At 35.0% G+C, this 25,381-nt stretch overlaps 1 protein-coding gene across 5 annotated transcripts; it reads right to left on the reverse strand.

Annotated features, from left to right (window-relative positions):
* Positions 1 to 703: 703 nt before the first annotated feature.
* LOC109066901 (globoside alpha-1,3-N-acetylgalactosaminyltransferase 1-like) lies at positions 704 to 24,478 on the reverse strand. Of its 5 annotated transcripts, XM_042754266.1 has the most exons (8): positions 24,334 to 24,442; positions 19,573 to 19,660; positions 15,917 to 15,952; positions 15,495 to 15,521; positions 11,162 to 11,209; positions 7,803 to 7,832; positions 7,544 to 7,681; positions 704 to 2,054 (listed from the first exon to the last, which is right to left on the reverse strand). In XM_042754266.1, exons 2-8 carry the CDS (start codon positions 19,629 to 19,631, stop codon positions 1,364 to 1,366), a joined length of 1,029 nt encoding a protein of 342 aa, XP_042610200.1. In that variant the 5' UTR covers positions 19,632 to 19,660; positions 24,334 to 24,442; the 3' UTR covers positions 704 to 1,363. The 5 variants fall into 5 exon arrangements, with proteins under 5 accessions (XP_042610200.1, XP_042610192.1, XP_042610195.1 ...); XM_042754258.1 differs by lacking the exon at positions 19,573 to 19,660 and having other exon boundaries at positions 24,334 to 24,478; XM_042754261.1 differs by lacking the exon at positions 24,334 to 24,442 and having other exon boundaries at positions 19,573 to 19,992.
* Positions 24,479 to 25,381: the final 903 nt, after the last annotated feature.

Here is a 25,381-nt window from a genome sequence, read left to right on the forward strand (position 1 = left end):
TTTGTATCGTAAAAAGCGCTATACAAATAAACTTGAATTGAATTTAATATATATATATATATTTACACATTCTTGAAGACTTGAATTGTTGAAGGCATTTGTGTTTCACCTAACAAACCGGAGTCAATCAGTCTATTGAGTTGTGATTAAAAGAGAGTCTACCCAAAATAAATCCAAAGTGATGAAAATGAGAATAAATGTGTAACAATATCTCACAAAATATTCATAATTTTTTATATACAACTAAGAGAAATGGTCCAAGAACTGAGCCCTGAGGCACCCCAGTAGTTAGATGTTGCGACTCAGAAACCACACCAAGAAACCTTGAAGGACCAATCTGAGAGGTAAGACTCAAACCACTGGAGTGCAGTTCCTGAGATCCCCTTTGCTATTAATTTTAATGTTTTTAAAAGAAATCTCTTATGCTAATCAAGCTTGCATTTATTTGATCAAAAATACAGAACAAAATAGTAACATTATGAAGTATTATTACAATTTAAAATAATGTTTTTCTGTTTTAATGTACTTTAAAATGTAATGTATTTCTGTAATTCAAAGCTGAATTTTCATCAGCCAAAAGATTTCTATTTTGAATAAAATCTGTTCTTTTAAAGTTTTTATTCATCAATTAATCCTGAAAAAAAAAAAAAAAAAAATCACAGGTTCAAAAAAATGATAGTTTATGAAAAATATTATTGTCAACTTATGACCAAACACACTGTTTATATTTATTTTTGTATATAATACAGTTTCTATAAATTTCCCAAAATTTCCAATGAATTCCCATAAATTCCTGTTAAGTTTCCAACTTGAATTATTTCCAAAATTCCCCAGATTACATACCAATTTCCACCCCTTTGCAACCCTATACAAGACATTCCCAATGCTACTGCAGTTCTAACGTTAGTTCATGTTTATTTTGAATAAATGGAAAACATTCAGATCTTTCAGCAGTGTTGTTGGTTTTTAATATGCAAAGTGCCTTTCTTTGCCTTCTCTTTAGCCTATGCAAAAGTAAGCATGAACCAGCATTTGGGATCAGTTGGCTCTTTATGGCAGTGCGGCGAGAGAAAAAAAAATCTAAAACTCTTCTCAAGCTGTTATAGTATAATAATAATGCTTGACTGTTTTTATCTCTCCTTGATTCAATTTAATTATAAAACTGTTTTCCTGCAGTTTTATGCATTGCATCCAAATAACCTTCGAAAGCAGTAGTACAAATGCTGATGTATAGCTAATGAATAAATATTTGGCCACAGGTTTTGTTAGACAATCAAGAACTGCAGTTAAATTTACATGCCTGATATTCATATTTTATACTTATTCCAAATAAAGTCCATAAATATGTGACAGTTTACAGCTGTTATGGGTTTGGACGAACTGCAGCATAGTTTTTAATAACTTGAGAGAAGCGAATGATTTTGACTTCATTTGTGTGAGGTTTGAAGTCCTGCCACAGATATTCTGGTGAGAGCACCTTGCTGGGTTTGTTATAAAGGAAGTATTTGTTCAAATGGGACTCCTCCTGCCATGCTGCCTCAATCGATTTAGCTGCATCAATGTCCAGTTGCTCCCGGCAGGTTTTAGCAGCCTCATATACATCTTTCACTAAGCCACCGATCACAGCTCCACCATAATAATAATCACCCTCAGCATAAGGAATGAATGCTTGAGACTCGGGCCTGCGCTCATATGGGAACTGTTCACGTGCTGTTTGATAGTAACCAGGATGTATCACACCTATAAGACGACCCAAAGACTCTGCCCCCCATCGCCCGTAGAACTTTGTGTCCACATCAAGGCTGAAAACATAGTCAGCTTCATTGACCAATCGACTTTCAATCAGTTTCTCCAGCTTTTCCATCCTGCGCAAAGTGATCTCCTGCCATCTGTTAGAACTAGGGACTTTCAACACCGTCAGCTGACGTTCTTCACCCAGTTTCACTTCAGGAACCTGTTCTGGTTGATCAGTGAACAGATAATAATGCACACGAAATCCAACAAAGTAATTCTGCTCTGCAGACTCCAGGAAATCTTTAAGAAACTGTGTGTATCTAGAAAAAAAAAGGAAGAGGGACTGAAATGTAAAGTAATAAAAAAAAAGCATTTTAATTTCCCCCCCTCCCCTCTTTTTGGCAATTTATTAACCATAAGAAGACCATAAGACGAACTCCAATATACTGTACATTTGAGACTATACAAAACACTAGATCAGGGTTGTCCAGTTCAGCTCCTGAAGGGCCACTCGCCTCAAAGTTTAGATCTAACACACATGCCTTTTGTAATGTCGGGACGAACACAGACATGAGGAAAGCAGGATATTCAAGAAAGCAGGGGTTAACTTACCATCAGCAATGGGCAGTATTTCAGATACAAGTATTTAAAATACACTTTTGAAATTCAAAATACTATTTTGTATTTTAAAGCCTTTGGAAAAAAATCAAATGTAATTTGTATTTACATTTAAGATTAGTATTTTTGTATTTTCAGAATACTTAAAATATTTTGTGCCAGTCAACTTCTTTATCAGGGTGCTGATTTTGTGCATCAACTAGTTCAGACATGCACCCCTCCCTCCAACCCCAACATTCATGCATGTGAGCTGCAGCTGTACAGCTCCATTCAGCATTGAGTGAGTGACTTTTTTGGAATAAGAGAAGGTGAGGATGTCATGGTCAGTTGTACTTGTTGATTAAAGTTAAAATAGTGCATCTTTCAGATTTGCCTTCAGTTAACATAGAAGAATATGTTTTTTATCAACTAGCTTGTCAAATGTGTTTAAAGCATTACTGCAAGTTAGGGTTGGGTGATATGACAATACATATTGTGACGATGATATAAAGTGTAAATAGTTCAATCAAGTGTGAATTGATAGAAATTCTTCTAAATCATTTACATAGAAAAAGGCCTTTCGGGTTTAGTTTATGAATAAATGGATTTCTTCACATATAAACTGATAAGGTTGTGGGTCATTTTAGAGGAAACATGAAAAAAAAATGTATGTACACCATTTAAACCCACACAAAATAATCACAGAAACCCAGTAAACTTGAGATTACGACTTGTGACATTAGAACAAAACATACTGTATGAGTATGATAACATACTGTGGGGAAAATATTTATTTGATCTCCTGCTGATTTTGTAAGTTTGCTCACTTACAAACAAATGAAGGGTCTGTAATTTTTATGGTAGGTATATTAAAATAGATAGAGACAGAATACCGACCAAAAAATCCAGAAAAAAAAGACACTTTAAAAAAAGGTTAGAGCTTGATTTGCATTTCAGTGAGTGAAATAAGTATTTGATCCCCTACCAACCAGCAAGAATTCTGGCTCCCACTGATTGGTTATGTGCCCATGTGGAACACAGATTAGTCCTGTCACTTTAAGAAGTTACTCCTAATGTCAGTTTGTTATAAAAATGTATAAAAGGCACCTGTTCACATAATCTGTATCTGCCATTCCAACCTCTCCAACCACAATGGGCAAAACCAAAGAGCTGTTAAAGGATGTCAGAGACAAGACTGTAGATCTGCACAAGGCTGGAATGGGCTACAAGACCATCAGCAAAAAGCTTGGTGAGAAGGAGACAACTGTTGGTGTGATTATTCGGAAATGGAAGAAATACAAAATAACCATCATTCGGCCTCATGTGGTAAGGATGATCATGAGACAGGTGAGGGATCAGCCTTGAACTACACCGGAGGAGCTTGTTAATGATCTTAAGGCAGTTGACATCACAGTCACCAAGCAAACCATTGGTAACACACTACGAAGCAATGGACAGAAATCCTGCAGCACCCGCAAGGTCCCTATGCTCAAGAAGGCACATGTACAGGCCCGTTTAAAGTTTGCCAAAGAACATCAAAATGATTCAGAGAAGGCTTGGGAGAAAGTGCTGTGGTCAAATGAGACCAAAATCGAGCTCTTTGGCATTAACTCGACCTGCCGTGTTTGAAGGGAGATAAATGCTGACCATGACCCCAAGAACACCATCCCTACAGTCAAGCATGGAGGTGGAAACATTATGCTTTGGGGCTTTTTTTCTGCTAAGGGTAGAGGTTGACTTCACCGCATTAAGGGGCAAATGGACGGGGCCATACTGTTAAACCTTGGACGAGAACCTCCTTCCCTCAGCCAGAACACTGAAGATGGGTCATGGCTAAGTCTTCAAGGATTACAATGACCAAAAACATACCGCCAAGGCAACAAAGGAGTGGCTCAAGAAGAAGCACATTAAGGTCATGGAGTGGCCTAGCCAGTCTCCAGATCTCAATCCTAAATCTGTGGAGGGAGCTGAAACTTTGAATTGCCAAACAACAGCCAAGAAACCTTAAAGGGATAGTTCAACCAAAAAAATTACAATTATCCCAGCCATCCTAGATGTACGTATATGACTTCTTTCTATATCTACCTCCTTTCAGACGAATCCAGTCTGAGTTATATAAAAAGTTGTCTTTGATCTTTCAAGCTGTTTAATGGCACTCAGCGGGTGTTGCAGTGCATCAGTCCGAAAGGAGTGAAATAAAAAGAGCCCATCCATAATAAAAAGTGTCTCACACAACTCCGGGGGGTGAACAAAGGCCTCCTGTAGTGAATCGATGTGTTTTTGTAAGAAAAATATCCATAATCATAATCGACATTCTTCTTTACTAATCCTCGTTTTGTCCTTCTAATTAGTGACTGTTGTTGTATTTTGATCTCTCCCCTGCACTTCCGCATTTGTCATTTCTGAGTGACAGAAGTGACATGCGCAAAGCCGACCTCATACTTCATCAGCCCGGAGCTGCTTCTGTGTACAACAGTGAGCACAAGCTAGATTAAATTGATTTTAAATATGGTTATTTTTCTTACAAAAATGCATCGATTCGCTACAGGAGGACTTTGTTCACCCCCCGGAGAAGTTCATTTTTGTGACATACAGCAATGATAGCGTTATGTTTTGAGGCTTATGTTTTATTTAATTTTTCTTTTCATTTGAAATTTTCTGAAACATGTTAACTATATCATGAAATATCTTGATTCTCAAATAGGCTATGTGTAAGTAAAAGCATTTTGCACATTTATAGATAATGTTAGGTGATCTTTAATGGCTATGGGCAAAGTAACCTGTTAGTGTAATCTATTAACTACGCATAAAACTCATCTTTTTACTTAAGTACCAGATATGGATGTCATGCCATAAAATATTTTTAATACGACTGACTTTGTATTTAACGTGAATTTAATAAAAACATAGTAAGTTACTAATTATAACACTTTCATTGTATAGAAAGAGAGCAAAGAACATTTAGCCTACATTATCAAAGAACATTTTCACTGACTTCAGTCTAGCTAGAGTTGACGCACTCACAAAAACTCCCATTATAATAACTGAAGCTGTTTACACTGGGAAATGAATAGCTTACATTCATATGCAAATCTGCACACACACAAAAAAAAAAAAAAAAAATCACACAAAATTTGCATACTTATTTTTATGTCATTTAGGCTATTGTAAAATGATTTTTGAAATAGACACTAAGGTCCACCCTATTTTACCCAGGTCCACTCAATTTAAAAAGTCTGTGATCTTTGGTTACTTAGAGAATGATGGCTCATTTGATATTCTTTTTCTTTGTACCTTTCACCGTTTTTGTTATCTAATGGTAAAATCTGTGTTATGAAACCTGGGAAGGGGGAAAGAACAGGTAAGATATCACATGATAAACGTGTCATAATGAGTTTTCATTTGTGTATAGAACACTAGTTTAGAGACACGTGCCACCCTCTGTATCTTTTTGGTTTGTAGTAAAGAGTAGATTATTTAGGGGGTCTTTGACACTGAAGATTGTTTCTTTTATTTAAATCTGTGATTTTCTTGAGAACATTGATTGTGGATTGAGTTTAGAAGTTTTTTTTTTTTTGTGAGATTGGTTTTGTTCCTTTCTTTGATTTGGCACAGTCTAGTCCTTTTCTCTTTTCCCCGTTCTTTTGTGAACCTAATTTATTTTTGCTCGGTTCAAAATTGTATATAAGTTGTAAATTTATGAAAATAAGTATTTGGGGTTAATCTATTGGGCTGTTTACTTCATTGTAATAAACAGTCACTTTATCAGACTCATACCTGTTTGTGTATAATTGCTTTCCAGTATATGTTCGGTGTTTTAATGTTGCACCCCTTATTTTCCATAGACTTAAAAGGGTTTGTAACAAATACTGATACAAACACTGATGAATGGTATACCAAAAAAATCTTCAGCTTTTGGTTTTATTGTATATCAAAAAAGAAACTTTGAGCAAATCATGTTAAATGCCATTTAAATTAATTATAATTTTACAATGTACATTTTAGATAAACTTTCTAATTTGAATAAACTTTATATACAACAAAATAAACTTTACTGGAATTAAATTTAACAAAAAATATAAATATATATATATAATATATATATATATATATATATATATATATATATATATATATATATATATATGTATTTACTACAGGGCAGGGGAATGGAAGAGGTAAAATGAAAACATAAGTTTCTTTTTTTCATGTATTTATGCCCATCTGTGCTTACCATCACATAAAACCTGGCACACTTGGTTGATTGACCCAACTATTTCTTACTCGTGGTTTTCAGTTCCTAAAACATCACCGCTTTAAATACTTATTATTATTGGTGTCTTCTTTCGTGTGAAGATAAGAAGATCTTGGTGGTGATTGTCACATACTGGGTGGTTGTGCAATCCTTTTTTTTTTAATCTTTCCTTTAAACTTTTGTCTTTTAATCTAATGTTTTTATTATTGTGAACATGAAGTATCTTTTTTATGCTATATACATAAAAGAAGGTTATGCTCAGAGAATGAGTTGCTTGTTTTTAAAAGTTATTTGTTTACTTGTGCAACATACCCGGGTAAGTTTACAGATAACCTACTTTCTGGAATACCCCAGCCAGGATCAGGATGTAGCTTAGCATTTATTTAATAACAATAGTATCAGAAGAACACAAGAAGTAGAAAAAAGAAACCGCACCCAGACGAGGGAACATACGCAAACTAGAAGTTAAACTAACAAAATACAATGGGTGCAATGGGTTTAAATGGATCGCCCTAAGCCCCTGATCACTTGGAATCCACTATGGTGCTGATTTATCTTTTTTTCTTCTTATTATGAATAGTTTTATGCAGAGTTCTGTCTATAAGAAAAGTGGAAAGCTAGTGATCCTGAATACCTTGATTAGCTGTTTCAGGTGTGTCAAGCTGGAGCTAAACTCCAGGAAGAGGATTAGTCACTACAATAGGTAAGTAAACAGGTTCATATATGCAAGTGGAGAAACTGGTAAATCCACAGAGCTGGCCAGATAAAACTAAACACTTTTTTCTCTTGCAATGTGTGCTATGTCAGTCATGTTTGTCAATTCATGATGATATACCACCGTCTGCCTGAATCTTACAATTAAATGTTACAATTAAATTCACTCTTACAATTAAATGCTACAGTTAAATTATAAGTCAATGAAGATCAGAGGAAGAGATTGGAGAGATGGAAACTCACTTTCCAAGAGCGAAGACTGTAGTTGCTATGGTGATGTTCTGTTGTCTGTAGATCGAATCAATCAGTAATGGATCAAAAGTTCCTTCCCATACAATTGGGGATAACCATGGTGTCACAGGAACAACTTTGCCATCTGGGCTGTTTTAAATGAAGAAAGACACATGTGTGGATGAAATGTAAATCCAAATGCAAAATAGTGTAAAAGAAAAAAATCATTAATAAATAATATAAAAGGTTAAATAAGTGTGTATGTTCTTACCCTACTACACTGGGCTGTTTGTATGAAAGCCTGTAAAATAAAATAACAGTTTAACAGTAATAACTCCAAAAGTCAAAACATGTTATTCCTCATTATTCTAAACAGTTTTGACCTCCCAACTACTTTTCAAAAGTCTGCTGATGATGTGTCTTACTGTGATCTGAACAGGGATCTTCACATCATAAGCTCTCAACTGACTTTATTAAGGTTGAATGTCTGCAACACATCACACCCAAACTCTACCAGTTTTACTCGTTACCTGTCAACATCTGCATTCAGTCGTAAAATTCAAGATTAACTTTCAAAGCTCTTTATAGTCTTGTCCTTCACTACTTCAGAGTTACTCATTCCTTACACACCTTCCTACATACTCTGGTCCTCTGTAGCCACTCTTTTGGAATAGCATATTATCTTAAAGGGTTAGTTCACCCAAAAATGAAAATAAGCCCAGGTCATCCTAGGTGTATATGACTTTCTTTTTTCAGACGAATCCAGTCAAAGTTATATTAAAAATTGTCTTTGATCTTTCAAGCTGTTTCATGGCACTCAGCGGGTGTTGGATGCATCAGTCCAAAAGAAGTGAAATAAAAAGCGCCTATCCATTAAAAAAAGTGTCTCACATGGCTCCGGAAACACAGAAGCAGTTCTGGGCGGATGACGTATGAGGTCAGCATTGCGCATGCGCCGCTCAGAAGTGACAAACGTGGACGCACAGCAGAGAGATCAAAACGAGTTACAGGTTTATATTTAGAAGTACAAAACGAGGATTTGTAAAGAAAAATGTCTGAGGATTTCGATATAAGCCAAGAGGAGAGTGGTTTTCCTTTGCTAAAGTAAGGAAACTTTGCTTCCTTTGCCCCTGTTAATAAACGCTCGTTTTCACAAGACTCACTGGCGCATGAGCAGCGCTGACCTCTTACGTCATCAGCCCGGAGCTGCTTCTGTGTACAACTGTAGGCGCAAGCTACATTAAAGTGATTATTACATTTTGAATATGGATATTTTTCTTACAAAAACACATCGATTCACTATAGAAGGCCTTTGTTCACCCCCCGGAGCCGTGTGAGACACTTTTTTTTTTAATGGATGGGTGCTTTTTAATTCACTTCTTTTGGACTGATACATGCAACACCTGCTGAGTGCCATGAAACAGCTTGAAAGATCAAAGACCATTTTTAATATAACTCCGACTGGATTCGTCTGAAAGAAGAAAGTCATATACAAACCTGCCAACTAGGAGGTGAGTAATTTATGGGCTTATTTTCATTTTTGGGTGAACTAACCAATTAATACGATTTGCATTAATTCTACATATCTCTATACTGCCCTTCCCCTTCTTTTAGAAGCCTTGGTTTCGGATATATTTTTCCCACTCATTGTATTGTCTTCACCAACTAGAAACGATGTGAATCACAACATTAAAAACTTTGACTGAAAGCAAAAAAGCACTGGAAAATCTGACAAAAAGACAAAAAGGTATACAACTGTGTACTTGATGTTAATGAGGGTAGGAACTATAATCCAAAGGAACATTGCGAATGACAAATTAAAAACACTGAAGAAATATAAAAATATTGATTTAAAGATGCTAATTATAGATATAGAAACAATAAATGTAAATTTATTACAAAATATGGACATATATACAGATGTTTAAGTAATCTGAGAGTGTAGAGCGATCATTCTTATGACGATAATTATGACTATTATATTCAGGGTGTAGAGAGATTATTATTATGACTATAATTATGACTATTACATTCGAAGTGCGTCATGGAACTGAAGAGGCACTTAGAAGTTCTTTTGGTGAGATTTGGTTGTCATGATTCTCTGATTGGTGGAATCATGGGTAATGTAGTTTTTCACCAAAAATTTAGCTGCTTCACAAGATGTTTAAAAAATCATTTGAAATAATGCAAGCTGATAGCTTCAAAAAAAGAATACATGTGACCTGTGCTGGCAAAATGAGTCACAAACCTTCAGAATGATGTATTTGTTGGAATTGGGCAAAAAAATTACTGAGCTACACCCGTTTTATGTTGATAGAGTCAGCAAGGTCAATTTTAAGGAATATCACAGAGCAACATTGCATCTAATTCTCCAGTTCTTATCTCAATAATAATTACTATATTAATAATCACAATATAGCTATTTTTATTTTATATCTGTTATTATAAATTAGAACAGAAGCAAAAAATAAAAACAAAAAACAGTAGAACAAATATAAGACAGAAACAAATAAGTTTTTAATTAATTACCTTTTTCATTTTGCATAAACAAAAGCATTAAAAAAACAAATAATCAAATCCAGAAAACATATAAATAAAGGGATTTTAAACATCTAAAATTATTATTTGGAGCATTGGGATTGATAGACGAGGGCGTAATGAACAAATTTTTGTGAAAAACCTCAAAATTGACATTTTATTTTATTTTATTTTATTTTGCCTGTAGCTCAAAATTAGCCCATGCACATTGCCAGCACATAATTTTTTCCAGCACGGGTCACATATAATTGATAAACAGCCTCGTAGCTCACAGTAAGTCTGTCTTTAATGGTTTATAAGTCATTGTTGAAAATCAGTTCCCATATAAAGAAAATGAATGGGATTTTTACTTCCAGAACCTGACTTTTGCATTCTTCATAGAGCTTAGCATTCCTTAAAGAGTCATCCATTTTTGGCAGGTCTTTTTCAAGATACATCACTGAACCTCTCCCATCCTCTCTTTGTCAAATCTCCCTGTCCTTTTACAAATCTGAAAAAAAAATTTTTTTTGTAAAATGTTCTGCCCATCCTATCATTTATTCTCTAACTCTCACTCCCCTAATTCCCCTTATGTTTGCTGGCATTAATTAATTAACAGTCATGGTCTAATGGATAGAGAATTGGACTTGTAACCCGAAGGTCGTGGGTTCGAGTCTCAGGTCCGGCAGGGATCGTAGGTGGGGAGAGTGAATAACCAGCGCTCTCTCCACTGTCAATACCACGACTGAGGTGAGACCCTTGAGCAAGGCACCGAACCACCAACTGCTCCACGGGTGCCGCAGCATTTGCTGCCCACTGCTCCGGGTGTGTGTTCACGGATTGTGTGTACACTTAGATGGGTTAAATGCAGAGCACATATTCCAAGTATGGGTCACCATACTTGGCCATGTCACTTCACTATGTACACATGCATAAAATTATACTTTCTTTTACAGCAACCCCATGTATACCTTGTTAAGGAGTGTTCAGTTTATATTGAGGAATATTTTGGTGGGGTACCATACAGATGAACTGTGGCTGACTGAATGAAAACTCAACAAACACATCACAATAAATTAGAGCAAAACTGTTGAAGAGAGTGTTTGTACTCACCCTTGTGGTGATTGCAAGTTCGAGTTTTCCTGGTGCTCTTTTGTTAGGCTAAGAAATAAAACATAGAATCGGTAAATAATTAAGTAGGCTTGAAAAAGCCAACTTACTGAAATGCTATTTAAACTACTTCTTCTTCTGAGATTAAATGTATCAAGGGGAAGTCGTGGCCTAATGGTTATAGAGTTTGACTCCTAACCCTAAGGTTGTGGGTTCGAGTCTCGGGCCGGCAATACCACGACTGAAGTGCCCTTGAGCAAGGCAACGAACCCCCATCTGTTCCACGGGCGCCACAGCATAAATGGCTGCCCACTGTTCCGGGTGTGTGTTCATGGTGTGTGTTTGTGCACTTTGGATGGGTTAAATGCAGAGCATGAATTCTGAGTATGGGTCGCCATACTTGGCTGTATGTCACGTCACTTCACTTCTTCACATCAACCCTAACTTCTCCTTACCTAAGGCCTTCAAGCTACAAACACCAAACTCAGCCCACGGGGCAGTTGCATAAACTTAGCATTAACTTATGTTAAGACAATGTCTTAAGAATGAGTTTAACCAACTAGCTGTTATTCAAGGGGTAATTAGTCTTATTTTGGACTAATCTATGTATGTAGACTAATGTATGCTTTTATGTAACTGAATTTTTAAAAAATGATGACCAGTTTTAAAGAAAAAAACTGATGACTCAAGGCTGATTTATACTTCTGCGTTGGACCTACGCCGTAGCCTTTACGCCGTAGGCTATGCGTCAGTTTTCATTTATACTTCTGCGTCGTTGTACGCATCGACATGCAGTACACATGCAAACCGCTAGTCTGCAGTGTCCAAGGGCTTGTTGCTTGTGTTACCCGCAGTACCACGACAAAAGCCAAAGAAGAAGCGACTTGTCGGGGAAAAGCATTATAGCCGTGATAGTGGCAAATAAATATCAAATCATTAAATCATTATTTAATACTACAAAAAGGAGACAACAACGGAACAGGAGAAGATGGCATTCTTTCAATCTCCACAAGAACATGTACCACGGCAGATCAACATTGTTTGTCGTGGGCAACTACTGATGTATAATGCTATGTAGTATAATAAATGATAAGACACTTGTTCTTTGCTTTGTTTTATTTTATATAAGAAGGTGTAACATTAAAATATATTAAAGTTATTATAAACATTATAAACACACACCAAACTCAAATACATACTGAGGAAGGGGTTCTAGCAGACCAATCACAGCACTTGTGGTTGCACGTCGGGCTACGGCGTAGGGTGTGCGTCTATGCGTAGGCTACGGCGTAGGTCCGACGCAGAAGTATAAATCAGCCTTAACTTGTAAGACTAGTCTAAACCTTTTATGCAGCTGGCCCCAGATCTTCAGACTGTTCTGACCAAGAACGGCCTGTTAACACCAAGAACGATAACTATAAAAGATAACTATATTAGCGTCCACACCAGCGGATGATATTGTCTGTTTATTCTAAGCACATGCTTGTCTGCCCCTTTAAATTCTCGAGCTCGTTATCCACCTTATTTTTCAATGCGTAAGTAAGAAGTTTTTTGTGAATGTGCAAGACTTCCGGTTCATTAGCTGCTGTTGGGAAATAACAACAAAAATAACAAATGGTAAAACTGCTTGCACTACAAACCAGTGTGTTCATAATTAAGATAATAGATTCAAATAATATAATAAAACACACTAGTTTGTAATATCAAGCAGCAAACCGAGCAGGAAGTGGAAGTGGATGACACCGGAAGCCAGAAACATAAAATTGACAAATGTGACCCTGGACCACAATACCAGTCATAACGGTAAAAAAATTTTAAATTGAGATTTATACATCTAAAAGCTGAATAAATAAGCTTTCCATTGATGTATGGTTTGTTCGAATAGGACAACAACAAAAAAATCTAAATATTGAGAAAATTGCCTTTAAAGTTGTTCAAATTAAGTCCTTAGCAATGCATATTACTAATGATAATACATTTTTGATATATTTACGGTAGGAAATTTACAAATTATCTTCATGGAACATGATCTTTACTTAATATCCTAATGATTTTCGGCATAAAAGAAAAATCGGTAATTTGAACCATACAATTAATTTTTGGCTATTGCTACAAATATACCCCAGCGACTTAAGACTGGTTTTGTGGTCCGGGGTCAGTAATGGCCGCGCCCACTCTTACGGGGAAATAAGGTGGATAAGCTGGATTGAGTGTCAATGTTTTTATCGTTCATCAGCTGGGAAAAAAATCGTTCTGAAAGTGATACCAATGAAATCGTTTATCTGTGTCTTTATCGTTATACCTGTGGGGACTCTATTCTGCTATTCTTTAAGGCCGCGTGTCCACCAAAGCATTTTTAGCCAGCTGAAAACACCAGGCGCTCTGCTGAAAATGCCCAGCTGTGAGCGCAGCCTTTTTTTTTTTTTTTTTCAGTTGAGACGCTTTGGTTGCTATGATATGGAATATCTGATGAAGTAATATGGCAGACGCATCACAAATAAAATGTTTCTCCAAGCCTTATTTTTCATAACAGTAATATGGTTGTTAGGAAATTCCATCTGGTAAAGACATAAATACCCGAAGACAAGCTATATTAACTTCTCCATTATTGTTCAGTCGTAGTACAAGCAGGGTGTGACGTTTGGTCAGTGTGGTATTAGTCCCGCCCCTCCTCCACTGTGATTGGTCAGCTGACTAAAAAGTGACAGTGGTGTAAACAGGCCTTTAGTGCGCTATAGAAACCACCCACAACACCCTAGCAACCACTTAGCAACCAACTAAAATACCCTTACAACTGCCTAGCAACACCTTAGCGACCACCCAGAGCATGCCTGCAACCACATTACAACACCTTAACAACCACACCGGGTACCCTAGCAACTGCATAACAACACCTTAGCAACCAACCTGAACCCCGTAGCAACCGCATAGCTACACCCTAACAACCACACCGGGTACCCTAGCAACCTACCTGGGTACTCAAGCATCTGCATAACAGTACCTTAGCAACCACCCTGAGTACCCTAGCAACTGCATAGCAACACCCTAGCAACCACCACAGGTACTTAAGCAACTGCTTAGCAACACCCTAGAATCAATACAAGATACAATCTATCCATCTATTTTCTAATAGACTATAACTTTTAAAAAATTTCTTCAAGCTTTTAAAATGTTTTCAAACTTTCTGGCCTGGCTTTCTCAAGCCAACTTCAAAGTTTGTCTCAACATACTTTTTTTTTTTAAACGGCTTTGTTTAAGAGTGTTTATTTGTCTGAAGAACTCTAACTTCACTCTTACTGCAACTGAAAAAACGTGTGCAGTTACAAGACAAAAAGAACACATAAGTGTGATGGAGCTACTTACAACTTACAACTAACTGGCAATCTACCTCTATATGCTCCAAATTACATAAGCAAACAATATCTGAAATCATTTATAGACATGTGCAAGTACATGAGTGCATTTATATGTTTACAGAGTATATATAGTACTATATTTATTAATATAAAGTGTTTCATAATTTTATAAAATAAAATATCACTAAGAAGCTTTCCTGAGGTTTAAGTCTGTGGAATATAAAAGGAATATTCTGGGTTAAATGCAACTCAACATATTTCTAACTCTTTAAAATACCCACAAGTCGATTTGTTATTAAAATGGGAAGGCATGATTCCCCTTTATTAAAATAATGCTCACACCTTTACACAGAAGTAAAATATGTTCTATCTTATTATAGGGCTGGACAATATATCGAACGATATGATCATGCGCATCTCGTCAGTAAAGCCGGTTCCATGATTAGCGGTAAATCCCCGTCACCTGCTTTCAAATGGAGCTGCAGTTAATACACAGACAATTAGTTCACTGACAAGCTACGCTATATCGAGTTCATTATCAAAGGCGATTCATCTTCAATAATGAACTCGATATAGCGTAGCTTCTCAGTGAACTACGGCTCTGTGTATTAACTGCAGCTCCATTTGAAAGCAGGTGATGGGGATTTACCGCTAATCATGGAACCGGCTTTACTGACGAGATGCACATGATCATATCGTTCGATATATTGTCCAGCCCTATCTTATTATAAGATTCTTATACCAGAAAAAATAGCAAGTTATCAATTTCCACTACAAGCTATTTACTACCTCCATTCACGTTTAAGAGAACATTCAAGAGCATCCTGTAGCAAACAAAACATTCTAAAAATATTTATGAATAATTTGAACTCTCACTGTACAATACATGCATAAAAGTGTCTGTGTGCTTCTGTGAATGTGTTTTGGTATGAGTATGGGTGTATGTTTTAAGTAAGTGCATGAGCAGTGACAGTACTTACTTGAGGCAGAATCTTTTCTCTTTATATCTGAAACAAAGATAAAGTCTTAATGCAAGAACACTGCATCACTTCTTTAATTGATGATCTTTTTAAGCATACATGCTTTCTTTACAAAGTATTGGTAAAAGTAAACTTAAAGTTTAAGATAGATATACGTATAACGTTGGCCCTGAATGTAATCAAACAGCAAATCGAACATGCTAAACTAGTTACTGATCAATTTACAGTTTCTGTTATAGACAGTGTCTTTTATTCTCACGTTATGAACTGTATGAAATTAATAAAATAATGTCTGCACAATGGTTACATTACTCATTTTTCCTAGACAAGTGTATCCCATTCATTTCCAGAAACAGTAATAAGCAATTCTTAAGGTTTCGATGGGTGTAGTTATCACACTTTTGAAAAAGAAAAAAACTCACCTTAATGATGTGGAGCTGTAGCCCAAAAAAATGAGTCTATGAGAAAACACAATAACAGAACATGAATGATAAAATAATCATAAGGGTTGAATCTATTCTTATGATTTCATATTCCTATGAATTTTAATGGGTGTAAAATTCAATATGCCTTCTAACTTGATTAAGGTTTATACAAATCAACTAATGGACTGACTCAAAGTGATAAAATATAAAAATGGTGAGACGGATACAGTATGTTTGTCATGCTATTAATGTAATAAGTTAATTTTACAATAATTACGTATTTAACATTCTCTCTTTCACTTCCAAGTAATTCCAAGAACTCTCTGAATAAGGAAACGGTTTTGGCACCTGTTGCAACAGGATCAGGGCCATACTGAAACAAGTTTTTTTTTCTACACAACAAAACCATCACTATAATGTTTCCGTATGCTGGATATCTTGTTGCTGAAGTGCATGAGCTTATGAGCTCATCCTGAAATCATAATTTTATTTTTAATGCAAAACCTACATCTTTCAAAAATAAATTACAAACCCACTCAGTAAGATGGCCAGAAGAAAGGGATTTACTCGCATTGTGTTTTAACAGTTGGATCCTCATTAAATCTGAGAAGTAGACTGGATGGTCAGATAATGGAGGAGAATGGTCTTTTTCTATAAGGGGGGAGGAGGAGTGTGTTGTGTGGTGTTGTTCAGGCAACAACAGTCTAAGCTACCTGAGACTCAAACAACCAATCAAACTACCCCTGGCAGTTCAACAGCCAATGACTGATCAGAATCTTTCAGTACATTATAATATCCCCCAAAGAGCCTCTACACCAGATCTAAATAACAGGTTCTGAAAACTGTCAAGTCTACAATTAAAGGTTGATAACCCACACCTGAAATGCATCCACTGTTGTGCAGGGACACATTTTGTTAATTAAAATGAAAAATGGTATTAAGGCATATTAGGACCCCTTTACTAAACCAACAAATCAGTAGCTTCAAGTACAAAACAAAACAGAGAAAAGCAGCACATGATCAAAACAGAAAAACATCCAGAAAATCCATTAATATTCATAAGCCCTTGTCATTTTGTGATGCCATAACCCCCAACCTTAACTGTCCTGGTCAGTTTTTACAACAAAGCTATAGAAATGACAACAAGCATAAAAAGCCTTTAAACTGCTTTATATAATGAAATATGTCATTTTATTAATGAAAACGTACACACTTATCTGTAAATAATAATAATCTTACAATGAATAGCAGTGTGTCAAACACATACACACACACGTTTCCATATATCTTGCAGTACAAACAAACAAGGCCATGCATAAACACACATCGGTGGATTCAAATGGTTGCCAGGGACAATATTCAAATATACAGTTTAGCTGGCTATATGCAAAAATATTTGACCTCAGGATTCAGTGATTGACAAATCAGAATCTAATACTCCACCTACAATATAGTCAAATACACAGTCCTGCTCATAGATATTTACTTCCTCAAAAATCTGTGGGATGTTTAAACATTAAAATAACAATCTGTAACTACAAGTGAAAAAAATATTGTGTAGTGAAAATACCAAAAAAAAAAAAAAAAAAAAAAATGGAACCAGACCATGTCACAACATTTCTGAGACATTATTATTATTATTATTATTATTATTATTATTATTATTATTATTATTATTATTATTTAAGTAACACTTTAGAATAGGGAACACTACAATTTATTTCTATTTTGCTGCTTATTAATAGTTAGTACGGTAGTTGTTAAGTTTAGGTATTGGGTAGGATCAGGGATGTAGAATAAGGTCATGTAGAATAAGGAAATAATATGTGCTTAATTAGTACTAATAAATGGCTAATATTCTAATAATATGCATGCTAATAAGCAACTAATTAAGAAACCCTAAAATAAACTGTTACCATTATTTTACTTGAAGGTTTACAAACAGACTTCGTCCAATGGCAATTCTATGCTACAAATTAAATAAATAGTGATTATTCATATAATTTCAAGGTCATAAAATGTCTGCAAAGTTATACCTCAGCACAAAGCACAAAAAGACTGAAATACAGGATGTGAAGATTTTGTCTAGGATAACAAAGCATGACTAGTTTCACTGTTGCTTTATGACTTCATGACATGACAGTTGTGCTTTTTTGTATAACATCAATTCTTGATAAATATAAGTTAAAAAAAAAGTGTAGCTCCATTGTGTTCCACTTCTGACTGTATCAGATTCTTCTAGTACATGATAAAGCTCAATAGTCACAACGTTGTGATGTGGGAGGCTGACGTGTAAAGTATCGAAAAATGAAAAAAAATTAATAATAAACATAAACAATAAACATTATTACTGTCAGACTTTCAAAACCCTTTATCACTTCAGATTCTAATAATTTAATTTTAAAGCACAGCCACCCACACCTCTTTTTACTTTAAGATCGTTCTGAGGTTAAATGCAGATTTAAAACCATAAGATATAATTTAATAGTTATGATACCGTTTTTTAAATTAATTATTTGCATAGCTCCAACAGGAAACACTGTAACAATGTCTTTGGGGGGGACAGTTAATCTTAAAAAAATAAATCATATATATAATGGTGTCTTATATTAAAGCAATTTGGGAAAGAAATCAATCAGATCTGTATGTGTGTGAAAATATTTTGATGTAACGCCCTTTGTAATCGTTAACATTTTCCTAACTGCAATTTAATTGCAGTTTTTTTCTCAGTTACTATAACAGATTACAGTTACTGTACATTTATTTTGTAATTAAATTCAATTATGTTAGGGCATAGGGATGAGCCCTTTTGAATGGAACGCAGGGACAGAACGTGTCCACCCTGTAGTACTGCCCAGGTGTTGAACCCAATGCAGTTGAGTATACTTTGAAAGCTTTGTGCGAGACGAAGCAGGTCACAGAGAAAACAAAAGTACAGGCCTACTTAAAAAAAAAATTAAGAGTTCAGATGCAAAAGCCTCCAAGTCCGTCTGAAATTCTTATCTAAAATGAGCATTTTTAACAGGTTCCTATATTTATGTTCATTTATTTTACTTTAATGGCATAGAAAAGGATCCATTGCCATTAAAGTAAAATTACTGAACCTAAACACAAAAATGCTAATTTTAAAATTAAATTTCAGATGGCACTTAGAGGCTTTTGCATCTGAACTCTTCCAATATATTTATATTTGGCTAGAAAAATGTCTGACAGACTTGTAAAGTTACCGTTTTATTGGTACAAGTACATCTGAAATGGTTGATGCAAAAATAGATTGTTGTAGGAAAACATCCTTTAGCATTAGCAGGTATAAAGACCTTCTCAGTTTCACCTTTTATACTTCCTTTCCCTTTTTTTTTTTTTGCACTCTTACAATTAGTCACGTTTAGAGTAGGTCATTTTATGAATATTGTATATAATGATATATTATAATAATGTTTTTTAAAATAAATATTTTAACACTGTGAATAATTTTGTGCATTTATATTTAAGTGGCCTACCGAGTAATACACATAATAACGATAGAAAAAATACCGCTCAATGCACAATATCTTATTAATGAACGTACTTGTGCTGTAACTAGTTTAATAATTCAAGATCCAAACAAAGACAACAGTAAACCAGCTACAAATTACAAAAGAGTAAATACATACCCAGTTACTGAGATGCCAGCCAACACAAGAAGAAATGTGTTAATATTTTGAAACTTCATTATTCCTGTAGGCTGTTTGTCCTTGTTCACTTCAAATAGAAAAAGATCGCAAGAGAGATTACATACTAAACTGGCTTAATCTGTCTGAACTTTCACGGTTTAATGAAGGGTTCTAGTATAGCTAGAGCTCTTTCTGAAAGACATTTTATGTAGATGTCGAAATCTAACGTTGTCTGTTTACACAAGGTGCGTTCCGGTGTAGATAAAACCTCTCGAGGGGCTGGATGACGCGCCAGGTCATAGGACACACATGCCACACCCAAGTCATTTGCTTTGGGAAACTATATCCCAGTGTGTTTGAATGCGTGCTCAAAAGAGAGAGATGTAAGAGAAATTAGGAAAAACAAAAGGGTAAGTGGTTGTGCTCCACTTCATACATGAATGCCCATCCCTCGCTAACTTTCTTCTGATGCGAGTATCGAAAGTATCGAAACTCAAATAAAAATATCGATACTAAGATGTTTTTATTCACCAGTGATTTTGTTTATTTAACAAAAGAATAATGCGTACAATGCATTAAATTGGACGAATAACCTATGTTAGCAAATTATTGTGTGGGAGGGATTTTCCTGCTCATCTGAACCCACGCAAATGTTGCAAGGCAGATTTAATCAATTACAGAGCGCGTTCACTCACTTCTGACAGTGCATTTAAATAGAGCTGCGTTTCCCCAAAGTAGAAGAAAGTTATTTCACAATAAACATATTGAAATTGTACCCTAGTTTGTGCAGTACGTTTATTTAAATATGAATGTTAAAAGTTCATATTGCTCATGTTCTATTATGTATAGAATAAAATAAAAAGGTTGCATTTTATGCATGCAACAGCCTATTACTGGCAGTCCCTTATGAAGATGAACCATGGTTTTCCTAAAGTGACCATAGTTTAGCTATAGTATTTGTAGATTTCAATGGTTACCACTATAGTAAACATATTTTAACCATGTGTAAACAAAAATATAACCTAATAATTTGCAATTAAGGCGTATTGACTGTTAAAATGCGTTCCAGATATAAAGTTAAGTAGGTATTATTACCCATTGTATTCTTAGTAATTTAATAACTTAATACATTTCATAATTTAAAAGTTCAGTTTAGAAGTATTGTATCGGTATCGATATCAAAAACAAAATTGGTATCGCCCATCCCTAGTGTCCACTCCAGGTGGAACCCCTGCAATGGCCTGGACTGGTGCCTTGTCAAAATACACACACTTGCGGTCTTGGCCACTTGAGAGCGCTGCGCGCGACAGGAAGTAGGGGGAGCGCGGGGTGTAACCAGCGGCAACCTCCCGTTCTCTCTCGTGAAGTCCATAAGGAAGTACTTGGGGGATTACATTTTTTGTTGCAGTGTCCTTATATAACTGGTAAACTCCCTATTGCCTTGGCCAATTATCACAAACAAGCATTGCTTTACTGGTCACTTTTGTACAAACATAATTTTTCTCCTAGTAGGTGTTTTATATGGAACAATGGTAATATCACTCATAGTAACAAGTCATTGTATATGGAGAATTGGGTTCGGCATAACATATTAATTGTAAACCAGCTTATTGACAATAATGGGCAATTATACACTTATCCTAATTTTATAACAAAATATGGCTTTTTTGTAAATGAAAAAGAATTTAACAAAGTAATCAAGGCTATTCCTAGTGGCATAATAATTTTAACCAAATTCTCTGATTTAAATATTAGTAATACAAGCCGACAAAATCTCCAACTTTTTGTAAATGGTCTCTCCATTTTTGACAAGCGTTTTAATAATAGTTTTATAAGAAACTCCCTTAATGTCGGATCCAATCCTCCATGTAAATCAAAATGGCTTAAACCTCACTGTATATCTTGGCGCAGCATTTGGATATTACCATACAAATATGTTATTTATAATAAAGTAAAAGAAGTACTTCACAAAATCATTCACAGATGTTTTCCTGTAAATGGAGCTGTTAGTCAATACAGTATATTCATAGTGTTTGTGATAATTGTACCTTTTGTAACATATCAGTCGAAGATATTGAACATTTATTTTTCTATTGCCCTTTTTCTATTTCTTTTTGGATTGACTTTAAAATAGACATAGCAAAAAAAAATAAACAAAGCACTTAATTTAGAACCTCATGATATTTTACTTTGTTATCAAAACCCATCTTTTTCTGATAAACATATGTTTATTATAAATCTGTTAATTATCTTAGCAAAGTTTTATTCAAAAGTCAAAAGTATTTCAAAAGAAACCATCATATATTACATTTTGTAACACTGATCTTAAAATATATTTTGAAACCCTTTCTAATATAAGATCACAAAATAAGAAGCTTTTAAAAACAATACAAATTCTAAAGCTTTTCAAATTTATGTAATTGCCCTAATGCATATTTTTATTTTATTTTTATTTATTTATTTTTTTTTAATCTTTTTTTTCTTTCTTCTTATTTTTATTTGTCTTTGTTTATATGTACGTTTGTATTCAATTGTAATTTTGTTGTTGCTGCAGTTATGTTTTGCATGCTTTGAGATGTGCAATGTTTCCCTGTTCACATTAAGTCTTTGTTTGATAGAACTGAATAAAGAAAGAAAAAAAAAAAGTCCACAAGGAAGTGACTTAAACTGTAATTCATCGACTGGCCGCTTGAGGCTGGCTGCAAAAGGGAGTCAGTCCCATAGACTCCCCATGTTAAAATGCCCAACTTTACAGCAGAAAAAAAAACGTTTACAGCCTGGTTCAAAAAATTATTTTGGTCCATATAGCTAATTTTGCCCTTCATGACAACTGCGAGGGGGTGAATTATTTTATAACTCATCCGTTTAAATTATATTAAGCATTACAGTTCTGCATAATTAAGGACGTGGCCTTGAGTGGCAGTTGGATTGCCGCTGCTGTCACCGTCGTCGAGCTAGGTGGGCGTGGTTTCAGCAACCAGCTCCATCTTTTTTGCCCATTTTCTATTATACGGGAGTGACGCATGGTGATGTGCTGCCAAGATGGCGACGGCTGGCTCCGCCTACTTTTGGCTTCAAAAATGCTCTTCGGAGACCTATGGGTGACTTACGTACTACACTACGTCCATGTTTTTATACAGTCTATGGTTGTAACACACGTGGTTTGAATATTTCGACATGTTAGCATTACAAAATGTACAGTATTTATTAGACACTATATCAACATTATATAGAAAAAAAATGTGCGCCAAAATTAAAAAATCTTTTGAAAATATCGCTGAACATTTATTTTACCATAGTAAAATTACAATTCTGGCTAAAGTACATTTTTCATATCAGTTTTTATAATTCATTTAAAATTAGACAAATCTGCTGTTATTTTAATCTCTAATCTGTTATTTATCAGTTCAGATCGTTTTATGATGGTTTGATAACTAGCAGAAGACACTAACCAGTTTTAAATTCCAGTTGTGCAGATGGGGTACGTTGTAACACTTAGACTGTGTTACAGTGTTCTATTCTATGACATTAGCAATGTAATTTACACTATTTACTTTAATGAATTTCAATGAGAAACAACGAGTAACAGGTGAATAAAGACTGAAAAGATGGAAAATCCAAAAAGAAAAAGTGTACTGTAACTGATTTGCAAAAGTTTGGTTACGACAAAAGAGGATATATTTTTGACAAAAATATTTGATTTTGTGTTAGAAGTTTGAGGTTTGTATATGTTGGTGTTAGATTGTTTTTATAGTTGTGAGAAAATGGTGAACTCTTTCATGAATTGTATGTCAGCAACTGAGAAAAACTGTAATTAAAAATTAGTGACATACTTTTTAATCAAAAATAACTTCCCCTTGTAACGACATCACTGTTTTTCACTTCAAGCAACCAGTCACTCAATGATTGAATCAACTTACAAAGTCACACCCTACATTTGAGTCAACAATAAAATTCAGATTCGCCCTGTATTGTGAATATTGTCAGGTAAGGAGTGCCACCTTAACAACACAATTGCACAATATTGTAGGCTATTGTCTTCATTTACTCAACACAAAAGAACAACAGATGTTAGGCAGGACAACAACCTCAGTAGCCACTTTCATTACATTCTGCCTTCTGCCTATAAACGTCTTAATTTAGTTTTAATGAATTCAGTATGAATTCGCTGGGTGGCAGTATAAACCAATGTCGACGGCAGACTGGAAATGATGTGAGGTTCTACACTCGATATACCTCTAGGGAGCCTCTAATGTTATGACTGTCAAATTAGGTTTAAAAAAAAGTTTTCTGTCCTTAAATAAGCTACACAAAAGCATGTGTTTTTACAAACAAATATGAATGCCAGTACAACAGTACTTTTTTCAGTTTTAGTTCTCTGTTTCTTCTCAACACGTTCAGTGTATTAAACATCATTATCATGTTTGTTTCAGAACCTAGCAATCATTGGCAACACCAGCAACTAGTTTTTCTCTAAAATATTTGTTGTAGCAGCCCACTGGCTTCTGAATGGATTTATAAAAAAAAAAAAAAAAAAAAATGTAATAGTGGATCAGTAACTGCATGAAAAATATCCAAAGTTTAGTTCAGAGAGACTTATGTTAATAATTGTAATGTGAAGAATTTTTCATCAGTTCAAATGAAAAGTACGCCTCAAACTCCTAAACAGTTTCACTACTGATACATTTTAGTTTATTAATTTAAGATCACAATACACTAAAGAATAAACCAGCTTCAAATGATAAATAAGTAAATACATACCCAGTTAGTGATACGACAGCCACCACAAGAAGAAGGGTATTAGCGTTTTGAAGGAATTTCATCATTTCTGAGTTAGGTTTTGTGTCCTTTGTCACTCTGAGAACTGAATGTCTGATAGAGAAAGAAAATAGGAAAGAGACAGTGGGAGGAGCGTGTAGCTGTGGTGACACAATGACTGTAGAATTGTTAGGCAAACATGTGCTGTGGCAACTACAGCATTCTTATTGCTTTTCTGATAGAGTAAGGTAAAATTGAGGCATCAGCATCGCCACATCGATATGCTAATTTGCATACATTCAACACAAGGCATTGCAGATGAATAGGATAAACAAAATAACTAAAGCATATCACTACAGAACTTCCCCAGTTATTAGTTAATGACTTACATAAAGAGTCTTTTCCCTTGAAATCAAATGTTACGTGTATGTTTAAAAATGCAGTTAGCTTGTTTTGGTTAATTTAGAAGAAATCTATTGAAGAAAACAGACGAGGGTAGGCTTAAAACAAACACCTTACTGTGTATTTTGGAAATTTCCTTTGCATTAGAGCAAAAGAAGACATGGAAGCAAAATAGACCAAAATCTTAAAATTGAACAGTACATGAAGTGTCCTGCCTTAAACAATAACTTCATGATTTTGATCTCAGGCTCCTCATCTAATAACTATCCATTCTGTTAGTATGTTGTATGCTGATAGATCTTAACAGCCCTCCCTCAAATGTGAAACAAAGTTCTTGCCACCATAATTTTGTGTGTTTGTGTGTGTGTGTGTGCAGGGTAAAGTAAGTGTGATTATAAAAACATTGTGAACTGACTATTTTGTAGACATCTGTTGAAAAATGAAACAATTGGGTGAGTGTGAGGGAATTCAAATAAACTGGTAAGTCAGAGTTGTGTTAATGTAACGTTTTGTGTAGAAAAAAATTAAAATATGAGAAGTGACCTTTTCCTCACTTGAGCCCCTGCCCCTCAAAATGTCTGTGCACATTCCTGACAACATGTATGTTAGACCCTATTCCATCTAAGCTATTAAATGAAATGCTTCCAGA

The sequence above is a fragment of the Cyprinus carpio genome, chromosome A5, assembly GCF_018340385.1.
Source record: "Cyprinus carpio isolate SPL01 chromosome A5, ASM1834038v1, whole genome shotgun sequence".
NCBI lineage: Eukaryota > Metazoa > Chordata > Actinopteri > Cypriniformes > Cyprinidae > Cyprinus > Cyprinus carpio.

What these genes read in the sequence shown, in the direction of transcription:
- LOC109066901 (XM_042754258.1), bottom strand. Translation starts at nt 24,398, where the DNA reads ATGATGAAATTCCTTCAAAACGCTAATACCCTTCTTCTTGTGGTGGCT. An exon ending in GAGAAAAGATTCTGCCTCAA is followed by an intron (nt 11,210 to 15,494) that starts GTAAGTACTGTC and finishes TTTATTTCTTAG; the next exon opens with CCTAACAAAAGAGCACCAGG. An exon ending in ACAGTCTTCGCTCTTGGAAA is followed by an intron (nt 2,055 to 7,543) that starts GTGAGTTTCCAT and finishes TTTTTTTTCTAG; the next exon opens with ATACACACAGTTTCTTAAAG.